The sequence below is a fragment of the Brassica oleracea genome, chromosome C1, assembly GCF_000695525.1.
Source record: "Brassica oleracea var. oleracea cultivar TO1000 chromosome C1, BOL, whole genome shotgun sequence".
In the NCBI taxonomy this organism is placed as follows: Eukaryota; Viridiplantae; Streptophyta; class Magnoliopsida; order Brassicales; family Brassicaceae; genus Brassica; species Brassica oleracea.
Genome location: NC_027748.1, coordinates 21,923,182 through 21,941,674, shown reverse-complemented (window position 1 = coordinate 21,941,674; position 18,493 = coordinate 21,923,182). Strand labels below are relative to the sequence as shown.

The window sequence follows — 18,493 nt, the reverse complement described above, 5'->3', positions numbered from 1 at the left end:
TAAACCCTAAATCATCAACTCTAAACCCTAAACTATGAAACATCAATTCTAAACACTAAACCCCAAAATATCAACTCTAAACCCTAAACCTTCAAATCTAAACCCTAAAACATCAACTCTAGGGTTTTAGGGTTTAGAGTTGAAGGTTTAGGGCTTAGGGTTTAGAGTTGATGTTTTAGGGTTTATGGTTAATTTTTTTAGAGTTTAGGGTTTAGAGTTTAATTTTTAGGGTTTAGTGTCGATAGTTTAAGGTTTAATGTTGATGGTTTAGGGTTTAAAGTTGAAGTTTAGGGTTTAGGGTTTAGGGTTTAGAGTTGATGTTTTAGGGTTTAAAGTTGATGTTTCCGGGTTTAGGGTTTAGAGTTGATGTTTCAGGGTTTAGAGTTTATTTCAAAAAAAATAGGGTTTAGGATTGATGGTTTAGGGTTTAGGATTCGTATTTCCAAAAAAATAGGGTTTAGGATTGATGGTTTAGGGTTTAGGGTTTGAATTTTGAAATAGTATAGTTCAGAAAAAATTAAAAAAAATTTAAAAATTATTTTTTATTTTTTATATTTTTATTTATTTAAATATTTATTTATTATATATATAAAGAAGAGTCTTTTGCCACTTAGTGAAGAATGTATTTTTGAAAATGTTACTTTAGTGGTGGTAAAAATGAAAAAGCATGAAAGTGGTAAACATGTAATTTCCCCTAGATAATAACCAATAAAAAACTGTCGAGTGTCATATTTTATTTATCATAAAAATAAAAAGTAAAAACAATATTAATTGCTAACAAAATAATTGACATTATAAAATTTGGTAAACCTTAAATTTTATAACTCAAATTCTAAACATTAAACTTTAAATACTAGTGCTAATATTAAGCCTTATAGCTCATATTCTAAACACTAAACCCTAAACCCTAAACCCTAAGATTAATACTATACTTAGGATTATCCCTAAACTCTAGGATTTAGATCCTAAACTCTAAATCCTAGGGTTTAAAATTAACCCTACGATTTAGGGTTTAAAGTTTAGGATTTAGTGTTTAGAGTTTGAACTATAGGGTTTTGTGTTAATCTTAGAATTTAAGGTTTAGTGTTCAGAATATAAATTCTAAGTTTTAGGGTTTTAAATCTTGCAATGTCAAAAAAAATTTTCTCCGATTGATATTATTTTCTATTTTTTTTGTTTTTCTTAAACAAAATATAAGATGTAGCAGATTTTAATAGGTTAATATAGAGGGGTTGAACCTATAGATTCACCACGTAGGGTCGATTTAAGAATTACTATTTTTTTTAACAAAATCACACAAATCAATCGTCAGCTAAAAACTATTATTACCACATGTGGCCCAAAAAAATAAATTACCAACTAGTAATAATTGGATGAAAACCACTGTGACATGAGATCAAACACTCAATACCCATAGTCTCAGTCTACCTATAGTAAGCGGGATTAGTGTCCTAATTTCCGGAAAATAAAGTAGCATTAATATAACTTTTATATTAATTAATTTAAATGTCCATGAAACAATAGTATTCATTATTTGAATTCTTTACTCACTCCTCCGCACAATCTTTCATATTGTAAAGGGAGACAGAGACGCAGAGAGCATTTGCAGCCGACAGAAAGAACAATCTTGGTAGAAACACAAAAGCATATGTGCAGGTCTTTGCGATAACATTGGTTTGCTAAATTTTGTCTGATAAGAAACACCAAAACCAAAACCAAAAAGAAAGTTTGGATCTGTTTTGTAAAAGAAGAGATAAAATGGGTGTTGTTACTGTTCCTGAGTCAAAGCAAAGTGTTTCTGGCAAAAAAGCATTTCGCCCAAGTTCAAGCATCAGACACACTCCTCAATGGTACTAATCTCTTTTACTTTCTTTCTTTTAGACAAGAATGATTTTAACGTTGTTGGCTTATGGGTCCTCAAAAAATTGTGTATGTGTTTCCAGGCCGGTCTCGGACGTTACGAGTGACTTGACTATAGAAGTCGGCTCTGCAAGCTTTTCACTTCATAAGGTAATGAAATTCGAACTAAACTAGTGAATGGGAAGACGAAAGGCAAACCATTGTCTCTGTTTTTGTTTTCAGTTTCCTCTCGTCTCTCGGAGTGGAAGAATCAGGAAGCTTCTTCTTGAATCAAAAGACACGAAGAACACTTACCACCTCAACCTACCCGGAGTTCCCGGCGGGTCAGAGGCCTTTGAGCTCGCAGCGAAATTCTGCTACGGCGTCGTTCTACAGTTCACGTCGGCAAACATCGCGTCCTTGCGATGCGTGGCTCATTACCTGGAAATGACGGAGGAGTTATCAGAGAAGAATCTGGAGGTGAGAACAGAGGCTTACCTGAAAGACTCGATCTTTAACGACATCTCCAACTCCATCACTGTTCTTCACTCCATCGAGAAGCTACTACCTGTAGCTGAAGAGATTAGTCTTGTCGGAAGGCTCGTGAACGCCATCGCTGTGAACGCTTGTAAAGAACAGCTCGTCTCTGGTTTGCTCAAGCTTGATCAGAAGTTTGAGAGGTTGGCCCCGGAGACGGAGAAACCTTCTGATTGGTGGGGAAGGTCTCTGCTCATCCTCAAGCTCGATTTCTTCCAGAGAGTTGTCTCCGCCATGAAGTCCAAAGGTCTGAATCATGAGATCATCAGCGATATACTGATGAGCTACGCTCGTAAGTCACTGCAGATCATCAGAGAACCGAGTCTCGTCAAAGGAAGTGTGGTTCTTGATTCGGATCCGCAGAATAAACAAAGAATCGTCCTCGAAGTGATCGTTGGTCTCCTCCCGACACAAGCCAATAAGAACTCGATACCTGTCTCGTTCCTATCCATCTTGTTGAAGACAGCTATAGGATCCGGAACCTCTGTCTCCTGTCGATCGGATCTGGAGAGAAGGATAAGCCACCAGCTGGACCAAGCGATTCTCGAAGACATCTTGATTCCTGCGAACGTCGGCGGCGCCATGTACGACACTGACTCGGTGCAAAGAATCTTCTCCATGTTTCTGAATCTTGACGAGTGCGACTACGAAGATGACGACGATGGAGATGTGGTGGACGAGAGCGAGATGGCTATGTACGATTTCGAGGGGCCTGAGTCTCCGAAACAGAGCTCTATCTTCAAGGTCTCGAAGCTAATGGATAGTTATCTAGCTGAGGTGGCTCTCGACTCCAACCTCCCTCCTTTGAAGTTCATAGCTCTCGCTGAGCTTCTCCCGGACCATGCCCGCGTCGTCTGCGATAGTCTTTACCGAGCCATTGATATATTTCTTAAGGTAACTGAAAAGCTAAGAATGCCTCCTTAAGGTGAGTTTTGGTTTGACTGTTTTTTTTTTGTTGGTTGAGTTAGGTTCATCCAAACATGAAAGATTCAGAGCGTTACCGTCTCTGCAAGACAATAAGCTGTCAGAAACTGTCTCAAGACGCAAGCAGCCATGCGGCACAGAACGAGAGACTTCCTATCCAGATAGCTGTTCAAGTCCTGTTCTACGAACAGACGCGGCTCAAGAGCACGATGACCAGTGGTGGTGGTGGTAGTGGTGCATGTGGTTCCAGTCAGAGCCAGTTCTTCTTGTTCCCGGGACAGTTTCCCAACCGTTCAGGAAGCGGGATGGCAAGCGGGGCGATTTCGCCCCGGGACAACTACGCATCGGTGAGAAGAGAGAACAGAGAGCTTAGGCTTGAGGTCGCGAGGATGAGGATGAGGCTGACTGATCTCGAGAAGGATCACGTTTCGATGAAGAGAGAATTCGTGAAGCCGAGCAGAAGAACTCGTTATGGACTGTTTAGGAAGCTCTCTAGAGGTCTGAACAAGTTGAACGCAATCATGTTGAAATTTAGAAGAAGCCAAAGTGTTGCCGGTAATGGTAAACATACCGAGGAGAAGACAAACTCGGAGAAACGCTTCATGTTTCAGAAGAGAAGGTGTCACTCTGTTTCTTGAATTTGTTGTTTCTGATGCTTTTGTTCTATTCCTAAAAGAAGAGAGAAGTGTGTGTGTGTGTGTGTAAATTTGTAATTTACATATAATATAGGGAGAGAGTTCATAATAGTTTTTGGACTTGTTGGGATAAAAATCTTCTGGATCATTTCTTTGAATGAAGTGAGTAGTAGTGACCGTAGGGATGGATCAAGGTTCATGACAAAAAGGAAAATATCACTAAACAGATTTTTCGTCTCTCTTGCTTTTTTTTGGCACACGGGAAAGAAAGTGTTGCATTTATCCAGAAAATAGAAGAGTGTTCTTGTATATTTCACAATTTAAATGAAACACTCAAATGGGTAAAATCCAAAAGGGTATATGGCACGTGGATGACTGCCTCATATTTGTTACATCTTGGAATCCTTCCCCAACTACTAGTTTACCAAAATTTCAGCAATCCCTACCTGTTCACTCTAAAGAACATACCAAATCAGTTATATTCTATTAAATGTATAGATTGGACTGCTTAAGGAAGATAGTATGAGAATATAGGATGCCAATTTGCTCTTTTTGATCAAAATGACTTATTTGAAGATTCATCTTCACAAATGAGCGGAAGTGGGAGACCAATCAAACCAACTAAAGAACTTCAAAACTGCTCTAAACTACAGTATGTCATCGTGGAAACCGGAGTCTACGAAGCCTAGGTGGACACGAAAAATTAATCTACATTTTATGAGATCCTCTGATACATCACTCTAGTCTCGTTATAACTTCGTTTATTGTTTAAAGTCTAGAAAACTTCTAGCTCCGATCACTCTCTACCATATCAACTAGTACGAGTTGGTGAGGTTCTCTGGTCCCTCACTCATCTCTTTTCTATCTTCAGCTTCTGCTCATTATGTAGCAAACTGTGTTTTTTTTTTGGAACATAACTGTAACATCCCCGTCGGTTTGTGGTTTATGGAAATGTTTAAAAGAATTGATTTGATTACCTATGTCACCAAAGTGCATTTATTATCTTTTCGTCACACATCCGTTTAGAACTCCATGGTTAAGCGTGCTTGAACTGGAGTAGTAGAATGACTGGTGACCTACCTGGCAGTCATTCGCAATATCATGTGAATGAGGCCAAAACAAATGGAAAAGTCATGTGGTGATTGCAGGGTCAGTAAACAAGCCTATCGAGCCTCTGAAAATTAATGCACCCCCCGTCGCATGGAATGGGGTCCATGAGCCGAGTGTGTGGGCGTGATAGGTCCATTAGCCATGAGCAGTCAAGGCGTTACAAGTGGTATCAGAGACGAACTCAGACGAGTGTGGGGACCGGTGGGAAGGTTCACACTAAAATGGGTAACGATCTTGGAGCGAACTAGGACGTTGTGTTCTTTGAAAGAGTGTAAATTGTAACATTTCGGTTTGTGGTATATGGAAAGATAATTGATTTGATTACCTATGTCACCAAAGTGCACTTACCTTTTCGGTCACACATCCATTTAAAACTCCAGGGTTAAGTGTGCGTGAGCTTTAGTAGTAGAAGAATGAGTGACCTATCAAAAAGTCATTTGCGGTATCGTGTGAGTGACGCCAAAACACGGAGAAAAGTCATGCGGTGACTATAGGATCAGTAAACAATACTTTAGAGCCTCAGAAATATTAATGCACAAATGGGCCCCAGAGGCCGAGAGAGCTAGCATGGAAGGTCCATTAGCCGTGGGCGGTCGGGGCGTCACAACAACTTTGTCAACAAAGCTTAACTTTTGGGACTAATAACGTAGAGAGGATTATACATCATATTTGATAAGCAAAATACAATACAATAGTAGAAGCAGATAAGTAAAATAGTTTAGTAGTGATTTTGAGACAAAGTTTGAATGCGTCGAGAGACAAAGTCAGACTGCTACAAGATTTAGACACATAAAGTAGGGATGTTGGAAAAACAGTCCACACCTACAAAAAAAACTGAAGTAATCTCGGTTGCCTCTTGCAGCCCTTTACAGACTGCTTCACAAGAAAATAAGTTGGTGTGTAAACTGAAACTAAATCTCGAGTATTGATCCGACACATCTTCTTATTTCAAAGAAAAAAAGTATGGTAATGGTAAACACTTCTTGATAGAGAATAATGATGAATGTGTAATCAAGTCAGGTGAACCCGCCGATAATTTCTTCATAAAAAATGAATATGACAATAAGCAAAAAAAATTAAAGACCCCGGTGAATCCACCAGAATTCTTAAATGGGCTAGCCAACCGTATCAAGGCCAAAATGGATTGGTATGAATCCATCTCCATGGATATGAGATTTGGTGGAAAAAAAACGGGCTGCTAGATATTATAAGTCTAATGGCCTGGGCCCAGTTATATGAGCAATGCGGCTCAGTCTTCATACGTTGTTCGGTGGGTCTAGACCGCCGGAAACGCTTTGGCGATGGTAACGAGCACATCCACGCAGAGAGCATGACCAGAAACTTGAACGACAAGGAGAGCAAAGGGTTTCAAAAGAATTCGGATCTATCAACAAAAAGATCTGAGATCTGGTGCCGGTTGACGAATCAGGAGAAAGCGGTAGGAATCTGGGTTCAAATCTCTTCAGAAACGGGGAGGAAATAATTTGGTTATGAAGAAGGAGATCCACTGGAAATTTAACGGCTTGGACACCTCCGGTTGAGCAGAGAGTCCAACGGAAACCAGAAGCAATTTCATGGGGCTCAAACCTGAGATGCAGATGTCATATGTGGCGACGGAGAACTTGGCGAGAAAGAAACGATTAACCAGAAGGAGAGGGTAAGAAAGATAACTGGTTGAAGGCGCTGTTTCATTTGTGTCCGCCGAATAGCACTTGAGTCTCCTTTAAAAGGGTGATTAACGTATAAAACAACTTTAAAATATACGAATAATACGGACGGGAAGTTATAATAAAAGTGATTTTATAATAATTTATGAAGTAATTTAAAATTATGATAGATTAAAAAATATTATAAATGAAAAATAATGAAAGACTTATGAGATCATTATAATTATTTTTTTTGTTCTAAATTATAATGACAGTAAATTTCACTATTCTCTGATAAATAAAATTATATTTTTAATATTTATTTTAATTCAAATGTTTTGTTTTATAATATTCTCAATTAAACTAACTTATTTAAGGTTTTTTTTTGCGAATATGACTCAAAACTTGAAGTCATTCTTAAAATAATTCATGCTTCTTTTTTTTTTTGTGATGTAATTGTATATTCCCTTTATATGTATGTTTTGTAAAATTTTGTTAAGAGAAGTATATAATAATGTTTATGGGTTTTGAGAATTTTAGGATGTAAAAGGATTATTTATGTTAAGATTAGTTATATTTGAGTTAAAATGTTTTAATGAGGGGGTTCATCGAATGATTTAATGTGATAGTCAATGAGGATGCATGAATCCAACCAACTTCCATAATGGTTCCAAAATTCAACCAAGGGCAGAGGAAGTGGAATCGAACAGCCAAATACGACGCCTTCCAACTGACTTTGATCGGAATTCAGCGTGGCCGATGGAGCAAATCTTCATTGGCCGTAGGTTTGAACCGGAGTTGTTAAAACGCAGCAGATCTGTCTTTCGTTCGTCGACATTATTTTTGGAGAAAAAGCCGTATTATGTGGGACCCCCTCATGTGTTACTCTACAGCCCAGAAATCCAATTATGTTAAGCCCAAAAAACTGATCTGAAATATTTATTAACAAAAAGAGAAAAGCCCATTAATAATTGTGACTAAGCGAAACGGTGAGTATCATCCAATCCGGACACGTGTCGACCTGTCAGGAACCGACTTTATGACGTGGCGCAACAGGAGAGAGGCGAACATATTTTTATATATATAGATAGATACGAATAAAACAACTTTAAAATATATGAATATAAAGACAAGTATTTGAAAACATTTTCGGAAAAATGGAGTTGACATGAAAAGGATGTTGACCCACAAGAGTGTAGTACACATGTTTCAGCTCAAAATCATTCCTCTGGAATGAAGTCTAAAGGCAGACCTGTTAGCATTAACTAATCAGACCTAATGTAGTCTTTAAGTGTTCTTCCATGAACAACTCCAGCATTCTAGTCATCGCTAGCAATAACCACTGTACCAGGGATCAAAGCTCCTTGTGCACCAATGTTGTGTCCTTCTTTGTTCCTTGTTTGGCCCTCTTGGTCTCTTAAAACTCCTTCAGCATCAACAACTACTATGACTGCATCAACCATCTTTATAGATTTCTTTGATTTCGGTTAGTGCGTTGTAAGTCAAGCAACTCCTAAGTTGAAATATTCAAAAGTTGTGTTTCCTTGTTGCTCATGATGCTGCAATGTTACACATGAAAATCACAAACTTAAAACTAAAATACTATATATAAGAAAACCATAAAATACTAAAATAATAAAGACAATTATCTAAAACAATATTTGAAAATATTCCAAACATTTATTTACATCATTTTTTTCCCGGATAGAAGAAGATTTTTCCTCAAATCTTAACCATTGTTTTTATCTCGTTTTTCTTCTTCTTTATCCATTGATAAAAAATTTCAAACCATCTGACGTAATTATTCCAAACTTCAATCTTATTAATCTTTTCATAAGATTCTGCATCTAGCGATTCCAAGAGATTATAACTCCTCTCATCAACTTTGTTATTAATGTGAATGTCCTTTGTTGGCTCAAATTGCACATTTTCCACCACGTGGAAGACAAACTTCATCAACGTTCTCTTGAACTTGATCGTCGTCGACTCAGTATTCCATTTGAATCAGACCTTCATCTTCATAAACATCAAAGACCGGATCTCCAACAATTTCCTTGTAACCAATTTTTTTCATGTTTAGAAAAATATTTTTGTGAGAAAAGGGATAAACACATAAGATCACCATAGGATTAGCCTAAATAATAATTTAAAAATAATAGACATAGGTCTAAAACACGTTAAAGACTTAAACTGCAAATAAGCAGAAACTTTGGGAATTGTTTAATTCTTGAAACTTGATAAATACATGTGGGGAATTTCAGTCAACGATAGGTGTCGACGAACACCATTGTGGGTGTCGATCGACACCAACTCCAAAAATTGATTCCAACTTCGGGTTTCATCTCCAATTTTCTCTAAGTTCGAGAGTGCTCTAGACTCTTCATTCTTGTCCAACCGTACCTGAATATACAAAGACTCATAAAAGACTCGAACCATAATATATCATGTCTTAAGATGAATGTGGTTTCCACATAAAAACCCACCTGTTTCTATCTCACCGTGCAATTCTAGGCGCATGAGTTTTCTGTTACCATCTTTTGCTATAAACCCACGTCATTTCCAAGTCTTCGGTTTCTCTTTGAAACAAGGCACACGTGACCCGTTTTTGAATTCTAAGCTCTTGTTTCTTTTTCCACTTTTCTTTACACCCACGTCATTTTTAAGCTCCAGTTTCTCTTTGAAACAAGGTTCACGTGACACTTTTTTGAACTTTAAAACTTTTGTGTAAGAAGCGGAGTGTTCGATGAATCCCTCGTCGGTTAATATCTTTTTATTAATTTAAAGGTTCATTAATATTTTTTTCTTCTAACCCACATAGTTTTAAAAACCATTTCTCATAGGAATGTTAGTTTTTTTATAAAAAACTTTGTTTTGTTTGTTGTTTTCGTTATAGCTTTACTGATCACTTCATGTTTTAGCAATGAAATGACTTTTTAATATAAAAAATAAAGACCCATTTTCTCAATACACCAAAAAAACGTGTGTTCTTTCAGGACCGTTTTATGTATTTTTTGTGAAACGCAGATTCTTATTTTATCAAACACGAGTTCTTTTGAATATGATAGAGAAAACAAAATAAGTGATTTAAAACAAAATCACTTGACAATAGGGGAAACTGTTACGAAAGTCAAAAAAAGCAGCAGCCACCGTTTTCGTTGAAAATATAAAAAGATGTGGGGCCCGTTGCACTATTTGCACAGTGAATTTCTCTTCTATATAAACGATCGTTTCGATCGATTGTAAACACACCATCCTTCTCATTCAATAACACATCCTCTCTTCTTATCAGTATTATCTTCTTCATACGGGTATAAAATTTTGCTTTATTTAAATTCCTGCGATATAATAAAATTCCAGTTCTTTTAGGTTACTAGATTTGAGGAAATTGTTGGCGGAGTAGTGAATCCATAATTTCTTTAACTAGTATCAAAATATAAGTAAAAATATGTGCCTATAAAAAAACTTCATAAAGTAATTTATAAAAGCATCTTTTAATTTTTATCTAAAAGTATGTAATCATTTCTAATACACCTTTAAAGAAAACATATTAAGCCAATTTTTTTAAAGTTAATCTCCAAATCCAAATTTATTTACCTTCACAATCTTAATTGTTGAATAGAACTACATATTTCAATAGTTGCAATCAGTTGCGGATCTTGGATGAATTTCTACCCGGGGCAAAACAACAAAACACTAGTAATATATTTATAAATTCAAATTTTCATCGAAGGCGTTAATAAAATTTTAAGCAAAATTACATTAAAAAAAACTCATGGGGGGCAGCTGCCCCACCAGCTCACCACCTAGTTCTGCCACTGGTTTCAATAGCAATATGCCAAATTAAAAACAAAAACCTATAAATCAAAATAAATGAGATATGATTTCGTATCACTAATAAGTTCTCCAACGCAAATCAGTTTATCATTCTAAAGTCTATTACAAGAAAAAGTCATCTCTTGTAAAAGAAATCCATAAAAAGGGCTAAGCTTTTTTACTTTTTTTTTTGACTGAAGGTTTTCATATTAAAATGCAAAAGAAAATGTAAAAATATTACAAGCCCATAGAACTATAGTTTGCCGTCCCAAGATCATTTTAAAATATAACCCATACCCAATATCAAAGATCAAGTGAACCAAAAGCCCAAACTAAGAGCTTCCGATGGAGAGAACGATGGAGGAAAACGAAACGGTAGTAGAAGGCGATCATAGCCAGTTTTGCATAAGCCTAGAGGAGGTCACCCGTGAAGTGATCCTGAGGCTTAGGATCTTTTCCCTTATCTGCCTGTCAAGTAACCGGAGAATCGCATCAGTGGAGCGGAACAGGTTGCGATGCAGTCTATTGTTTCTCTAAGTCCAAATCCAGTAAATTGCTGCTTGCCAACCTAGTAAGGTGAGTTGTCTGTTGATTTTATTCCCAGTTAAACTCTGCATCTGCATTAGACTATCTGCCCACTGTCGCTGTGGTTGTAAGTTTCACTTTGATGCCACTGCAGACCTCATGTTCCACGAGAAAGAGCATTCGAAGAGTAGGGGATCCCTTGATTCATCAGCCGCATTACAGAGGAGGCAAGTGGAGTCACTCTGCAGTCCCCATCTAAGTAATCGATCACGAATAGGACACTTGTCGAGGGTAAAGAGCCAGGCTAGGAAACTGTGACGAGGGAATCCTCCTTTGTTCCAGGTTACCTTCGCCCAAGGTACGGATTGATCATCTCCCCTAAGCTTGTTGTAGACATCGCTAGTACTGTAATTCTTGGTTGGCTTATCTTCTAGTATCCATTCATAGTAATCTTTATCTTGATTGAGGGAGCCAGTTGTTAAGTAAATCTGAAGTTGTAGCCAATCATCTGATCTAGCAGGTGGAAGTAGCCAATTCCCATCGTCATTCAAGTCAACAAGGGAAGCAGTCTGAGGGATTCCTAGTCTAGACTGAGAAGTACTAAGTAATAAGTTCTCCATCGATCCATAAGGTGACCAGTTGTCCATCCAGAACGACTATACGCCCGTTTCCCACACGCATCTTTTTCCAGGTAAAGACTTCTCTTCTCATTTTGATCAACTTCTTAGCAAGCCAGGAATTTTTTGGATTCACCGTAGCAGTCCAGAAGTTACTCATGTTACCACCCAAAACCTCACTCCTATACCAAGCCACCCATATTGAACCAGACTGGAATAAGAGCAACCAGAAAAGCTTTAAAGAGCAACCTATGTTCCATGTTAGCAAGTCTTTAATCCCTAGGCTCCCTGCTCCTTAGTCTTAGTGACCACTTCCCAAGAGACCTGTGCAGTGTGGCTACCTTCAATATTCCCATTCCAGAGAAACATCCCACAAAGGGAGTTCATTCGCTTAATGCACTCCTTGGGAAGTAGAAATGTAAAACACCAGAAATTGTTTATTCCCGCAAAAACCGTCTTTATTAGAAGTAGTCTTCCTGCAAAGGAAAGGCTCCGCACACTCCATGAACTAAACTTCCCTTTGATTTGATGCAGGAGGACCTCACAATTTTGGAGAGATAGCTTCTTCGTGCACATAGGAATACCTAGGTAACACACATGCAGAGAGCCTTGGTGCATTCCAGTAGACGCTTTGATGGTATCCAGTTCCTGCTGAGTGAGACCAGAGGCAAAGAAAGAGGATTTTTGGACACTGACCGCGAGCCCCGAGGGAAGCTCAAACTCTTTCAAGACCTGTAACACATTCTGCACTAAAGACAGTGAGCCATCAATGAAAATCAGGAGATCATCAGCAAAACATACGTGAGTGAGCTTAGAGGAGGAGCATCTATGGTGATATTTCACTTTAAGATCCGATGCTGCCTTGTTGAGTATGACCGAGAGTACATTCATAGCTATGACGAAGAGGTAAGGGGATAGTGGATCCCCTTGTCTCAACCCTCTGGTTCCTTTGAAGTATCCTTGCACCCTTCCATTGTACCCTACCGTGAAGTTCGTTGTACAAACACACTTCTTAAGTCAACCCACCAGCGCTGCAGGTACATTCAAACCTTCTAAACAGTTTAGCAAAAAGTCCCAAGATAGCGTGTCAAAGGCTTTAGCTATATCCACTTTGATAGTAATATTTTTAGGATCGAGTCTCTTGTGATATCTGTTGACTAGTTCTCCCGCTAAGACTGTGTTCTCTAGGAGTAGTCTGTCTTTAACAAATGTCGTCTGATTGGGGATTATTAACGCAGGTAGCATAGGCTTCAATCTCTTCACTAAAAGTCTTGACACCACTTTATAAATAGTGTTTAAACATGATATAGGCCGGTATTCCATGATGAGCTAAGCACCAGTGTGCATTGGGACTAGAGCTAGGATTGTGGCATTAGTCGTGGCTGGCAAGAAGGAGCAGTAGAAGAAATGTTGGATCGATTTAATGACTTCCTCTCCTAAGAGGCTCCAGGTTGCTTTGAAGAATCGTGCAGTAAGGCCATCAAGACCAGAGGCTTTGTTGGGATTCAATTTGAACATTGTTCGAGTGATCTCCTCCGCAGAAGGGATTAAATTCATAGCAGCAGCAAGGTCCATAGTACAGCTATAACCAGTGAGGGAGCTGAAACATTCCGGAGTGGAAATGATTGGAGGAGGAGCCAAGTTCAATGGACCTAGGATGCTCTGAAAGTTCTGGACAGCATGTAGGCTCATGACTAGAGGATCATAGATAAAAACTCCCGAGAGGAGTTGGAAGGAGCTAATGGAGTTGTAGATGAGCCTAGTTTGGAACACTCTGAAGAAATAGGCAGTATTCAAGTCACCTTCTTTGCGCCAGCGGACCCTTGACTTTTGCCGAAAATAACTCTCCTCTATCTGCCGTAGGAACATCCACCTTTGAAGAAGATCACGTTCCTGCTGCAGGTTAGTTTCAGAAGGATTATCCAAAGCTTGTACCTGCACAGCTTGCAACAAACGGTTAGACTCAAAAATCCTCACTTGAATGTTTGAAAAATTATCTATGTTTAGTTGTTTTAACACTCCTTTGACACTCTTTAACTTCCAACACAGGTTTGCAAGGTTAATGGCCATGCTTCCGGCGTGATTCCAAGTCTCAGTAACCAACTGGGTGAATAGCGGGTGCTTGGTGAGGTAGTTGAAGAAACGGAAATGCTTGGTTCCAGCCACAGGGAGGGGGCAAGATAGGTCAATAAGGCAGGGCGAGTGGTCTGAGGTTAAAGGTGGTAGAAAGTGGGCTGTGTTGTTAGGGAAAGCAGAGATGAACTGGGAGTTAACCAAGAGGCGATCTAGCTTTTTACATTCACTACACATTTAAAGACATAAAGTAGTGGAGACAAAAATATTTAGGAACCAAAACAAACAAAATACAGAGAAGGCACACCTGAAAACAATAGACTTGTTTCTAGATTTTGGTCGGAACGTGAAAGTGTAGGGGACACATATTTTGGAGCCAATTTCGAGAAACTGCCTCCAAACATAGAGGTATATTGAAGGAGAATGATATAGATATAAATAATATAACTCAATATCAACATCCGACCTTAGCTCAATTGGTAGAGCGGAAGAATGTAGTTTGTGCCAGCAAATTTTTGTTTTCTTTTAATCATGGGTTGGTCAACTAGTCAATTAGTACAATATTTGTTAAACACAATATAAGAGAGCAGAGACGGTGATAAAACCAAACGACCTTACGATATTAAACGGCCCATCTAATTGACCCCGTCAAAGAAGATTGACGAGAGACCCGTCAGAAAAAGATTTCCAGAAATTAATGTATTGTGAAGTTTTTTTTTTAACGCTGAATAATTATACTAATACAAACTATGAAAAATATTACAGACGGTTTTATAGCCGATAGTTCTATCTGTCTTGTGAGAGTTCACGCATGACTGCATAATATGGCTGGTACTCATTGCGTCATGCTGCATATCTCTTTTAAGTTTTTTCCATTAATTCGCGTAATTTTGTCTTCTCTAGGGCTCGAAACCCAGACTTTTTGGGGTAGAAGGATTAATGAACTTTTAGTCAAACCACTGGATCAATGGGGCTTTCACATATTGTGAAGTTGTTAGTATATAAAATCTTAAATAGATATTTTAGAGATTATTACTTTTTAAGTTTTTATTCATTGTAAATCGTATTTAAAACAATGGAGTTTTTTTTCTTAACTACGACAAATTGAAAAGCTTGTTGAAAAGATCAAATTATACGTGGAAGCAACATTGACTAGTGTTTAAAGTTCAAATGGTTATATTACAGGTATGGATTCAATATTTAGGTGATGTAATTTTTTGTAGATTATAGGATGCAAACTTATCGAAGGTTTCAAAGTACTATAGGTAAAACCGTTTGTTATGGTTGTGTGTGGTAAAGAGAGCATCCATCGAGGATGTGGTACACTCATAATTATATGTCGATCAAAGTGTTATAGAGAAAACTTCGTAGTAAAATTATCGGTAAAGTTGTTTATCAATATTGCATATATTACAAATAATTTATTATTATTTGTAATATAAAATTATAAATAATAGAAATAAAAATGATATGATGATTTACTCCATGTTAAGAGAAAAAAAATCATCTTGGAGAGTCTCTTTGATGTTTTGATATTGAATTTTGTTTTTGTTGATAAGTGAATAAAACGACATGTTTAGTTATGATTACATAATCATTGAATTTCCCAAATAATACAGAAGCTTTATGGTTTAGTCACTCGATAAGAGTATACGACTGTAGATCATAACCATATTAAGAATTATTAGCTTCAAAAACTAGAAAGTGTTACGAAAGTCAAAGAAAGCAGCAGCCACCATTTTCGTTGAAAATATAAAAAGATGTGGGGCCCGCTGCACTATTTGCACAGTGAATTTCTCTTCTATATAAACGATCGTTTCGATCGATTGTAAACACACCATCCTTGTCCTTCAATAACACATCCTCTCTTCTTATCAGTATTATCTTCTTCGTACGGGTATAAAATTTTGCTTTATTTAAATTCGTGCGATATAATAAAATTCCAGTTCTTTTCATAACAAAAACAACTTTAGGAAGAAAAAAACAAATAAAACCAGATACCCTGGCGCGGAAAAAGGTAAACCCCCCTTACATAAAGTAAATCATTATATATATATTTATAACGCCCCAAGTTAAGTAGTAGAAGACGCAATGGCATAAAGAGGGAACATGCGGCGAATCCCAATGCCAATTGCTTCAGGAACATCAGTCTGATCATCATCTGTGGATCTTCAATCAAATTGATGCACTAAGTTAGCTAAAACCAACTCAATCAGCACCGTAGCGAACGATATCGCTGGGCAAATTCTTCTTCCTGCACCAAACGGAATCAAATGAAAATCCTGACCCCGGAAATCAACAGACGTATCTAAATGCTTCTCCGGTCTAAACAACTCTGCGTCTGGTCCCCAGGTTGCAGCCTCTCTCCCAATGGCCCAAACATTGATCATAACCTGCGTACCGGTTGGTATATAGTAATCTCTTAATTGGACATCATGTGTTGATTCATGAGGAACCAACAACGGAAGTGAAGGATGTAGCCTCATTGTCTCTTTGATCACAGCTTTTAAGTATTTCATGTCTTGAATTTCTTCTTCTGATACATTCGATTTGCCCTTACAAATCCCACGGACTTCTTCTTGAAGTATGTTCAGACACTTTGGGTGACGTAAAAGCTCTGTCATTGCCCATTCCATAACTGTAAAAGATGTGTCCGTACCACCCACAAAAATATTCTGAAAAGTGAAAACCAAAACAAGAAATATGGAGTAAGGTTATGTACTAAAACTTAATTGCATCTGAATACGATTTTATTACCATGATAATAGCCTTTATGCTTATTCGGTCGATTTCAAACCCGATGCTCTTCTCTCTCTGAATTGCTAGCAATACATGGACAAAATCATTCTTATCTCCGCCACCATCTACATGATCTTGTACAACTCTCTCTAAGAATTCATCAAAATCATTTTTCGTCTTTTCTACTTCAGCATCCAAACCGCTGATCCAATCAAGCCATGCAAGCCATGGTACATAAGTTCCGATACTAAATGATCCCAATAGCTTCTCGAACCTCTCTATTAACTCCATAAAATCCGTGTCACCACCGTATTTCTTTCCAAAAGCAACTCTACATATTACATCGTTAGTTAAACTCGCCAATAGCTTGCTTAGATTAATCCGCGAAGAATTTGATTTCCTGATATTTTCCATCACTATTCTGATCTCTTCTTTTCGTACGTCTCGAAAGGACCGTACCATCTTGTTGCTTAGGAGATGAAGGACACACACACTCTTCATTTGTCTCCAATACTCTCCATAAGGAGCTAAGCCTACATCACGCCCGTCGTAGTGCAGCTTTCGGAAGATTTTCGATCGTGGACGGCTCGCAAAAACGCGGTCGTGGGTCTTCAAAACATCTTGAGCCGCGTCCGCTGAAGAGACTACAAGAACAGGGACACGGCCAAAGTGAAGGAGCATGCGAGGACCATAACGATAGCTGAGAGAGCATAGTGATCGGTGAGGGTAGCGGCCGAGCTGATGAAGGTTCCCGATAACCGGAAATGTCGGCGGTGACCTTGGTGTACTGATTTTCTTCCCTGTTGACTGTTTTTTCAAGAAGAGAATGGTAACACAAATTATTGACAGTAAAAGAAGTATCATCATCATCTTTTGCATCTCTTGATTATTCAAAGTCTTCAAGATTTTTTCTTGTGAACTTGTGTTTTTCTTTTGGACTTGGTTACCGTATATATAAGCCTAGTTTATCTATGGTACGTGTTGTCTGTCCACTTGAATTGTTTAATCATCAAAACTAAAAACAATTGGTTATATGTTGCCAACAGTTAAAAATGGTATCTGATTATTAAATGTTTGCTCTTACAAACACGTAAGTGATGGAGAATATCCACATAGAATTTACCAAATTACCAATCGACAAATCATCATATTAGTTTTTACTTTTAAAATATGATATTTCCAAAAAATATTTCAAAACTGAAAAAATAACTTAAAAATATACCCAATCTTGAAAAAATTATAATAAAATCAGCTGACATTAAAGTTAAAATTACTTTGTAAAGAATACAATAATTTCAGAAAAATTAAAGTTATACATTATTTAGAATGTTCAGATAAATTTTAAAACATCAATTAAATATTTCATCAACATCTTAATGTAATACTGATAGAATATAAAAAAATTCCAGATAAAAATAATTCTTTCAAAAAATTAAATTCTATATCAAATAATATAAACTAACAAAAGGAAAAAAATCACTAAAAAATAACTTAATATTACTCTATTAAATTTATAAGCCATTGAACATCTCTACATCAAAGACTAATCAAAATATAGCAAATCATTGTCTTCACTAAGGGCATTGCCCCCCGACAGAATTTTTGTTTCATCTCAACACTTGATAGGGTTATTGTAGTTGTGAATTTTGCGTTTTGAGTTGTTTTTCAAGTTTTTTAATTGTTATAGGGTTAGAGTTGTGATGATTAACTGTGTATGCATTGTTCTCTACTTATGAATGACTAAATTGTGTTAATAATGTAATTGATATAGTTCGTGGTGTTGTTTGCTATGTCACTGGGACTTATTGTTTGTTTTTATTTTTAATTTGTTTCTTGTACCGTTGAGAGTACATAAATTATATTAAAGTTGTTGAGAGTACCTTTTGTTTCTAGATATTTTTTTCTCCAGTTTAGTTGTGTAAGTTATGTGTAAGTAATAATTTTTATTAACCTTATTATGTTTGTTATATGTTTTTATTTTATTTTTAAACTTGTTGCTCTTACTGGACCTTTAAAACAAATACATGAAGACTTG

At 37.2% G+C, this 18,493-nt stretch overlaps 2 protein-coding genes across 2 annotated transcripts; one reads left to right on the top strand and one right to left on the bottom strand.

Moving 5' to 3' along the window:
* The first annotated feature begins 1,534 nt into the window (after window positions 1–1,534).
* LOC106324169 (BTB/POZ domain-containing protein SETH6) lies at window positions 1,535–4,046 on the top strand. Its single transcript, XM_013762186.1, has 4 exons — window positions 1,535–1,850; window positions 1,944–2,010; window positions 2,083–3,270; window positions 3,345–4,046. The coding sequence occupies exons 1-4, from the start codon at window positions 1,759–1,761 to the stop codon at window positions 3,936–3,938; spliced, it is 1,941 nt and encodes a 646-aa protein (XP_013617640.1). The 5' UTR covers window positions 1,535–1,758; the 3' UTR covers window positions 3,939–4,046.
* Window positions 4,047–15,790: 11,744 nt separating this feature from the next.
* LOC106301025 (cytochrome P450 71A24-like) lies at window positions 15,791–17,364 on the bottom strand. The gene is made up of 2 exons (XM_013737333.1): window positions 16,477–17,364; window positions 15,791–16,394 (listed from the first exon to the last, which is right to left on the bottom strand). The coding sequence occupies exons 1-2, from the start codon at window positions 17,335–17,337 to the stop codon at window positions 15,891–15,893; spliced, it is 1,365 nt and encodes a 454-aa protein (XP_013592787.1). The 5' UTR covers window positions 17,338–17,364; the 3' UTR covers window positions 15,791–15,890.
* Between the last annotated feature and the right edge of the window lie 1,129 nt (window positions 17,365–18,493).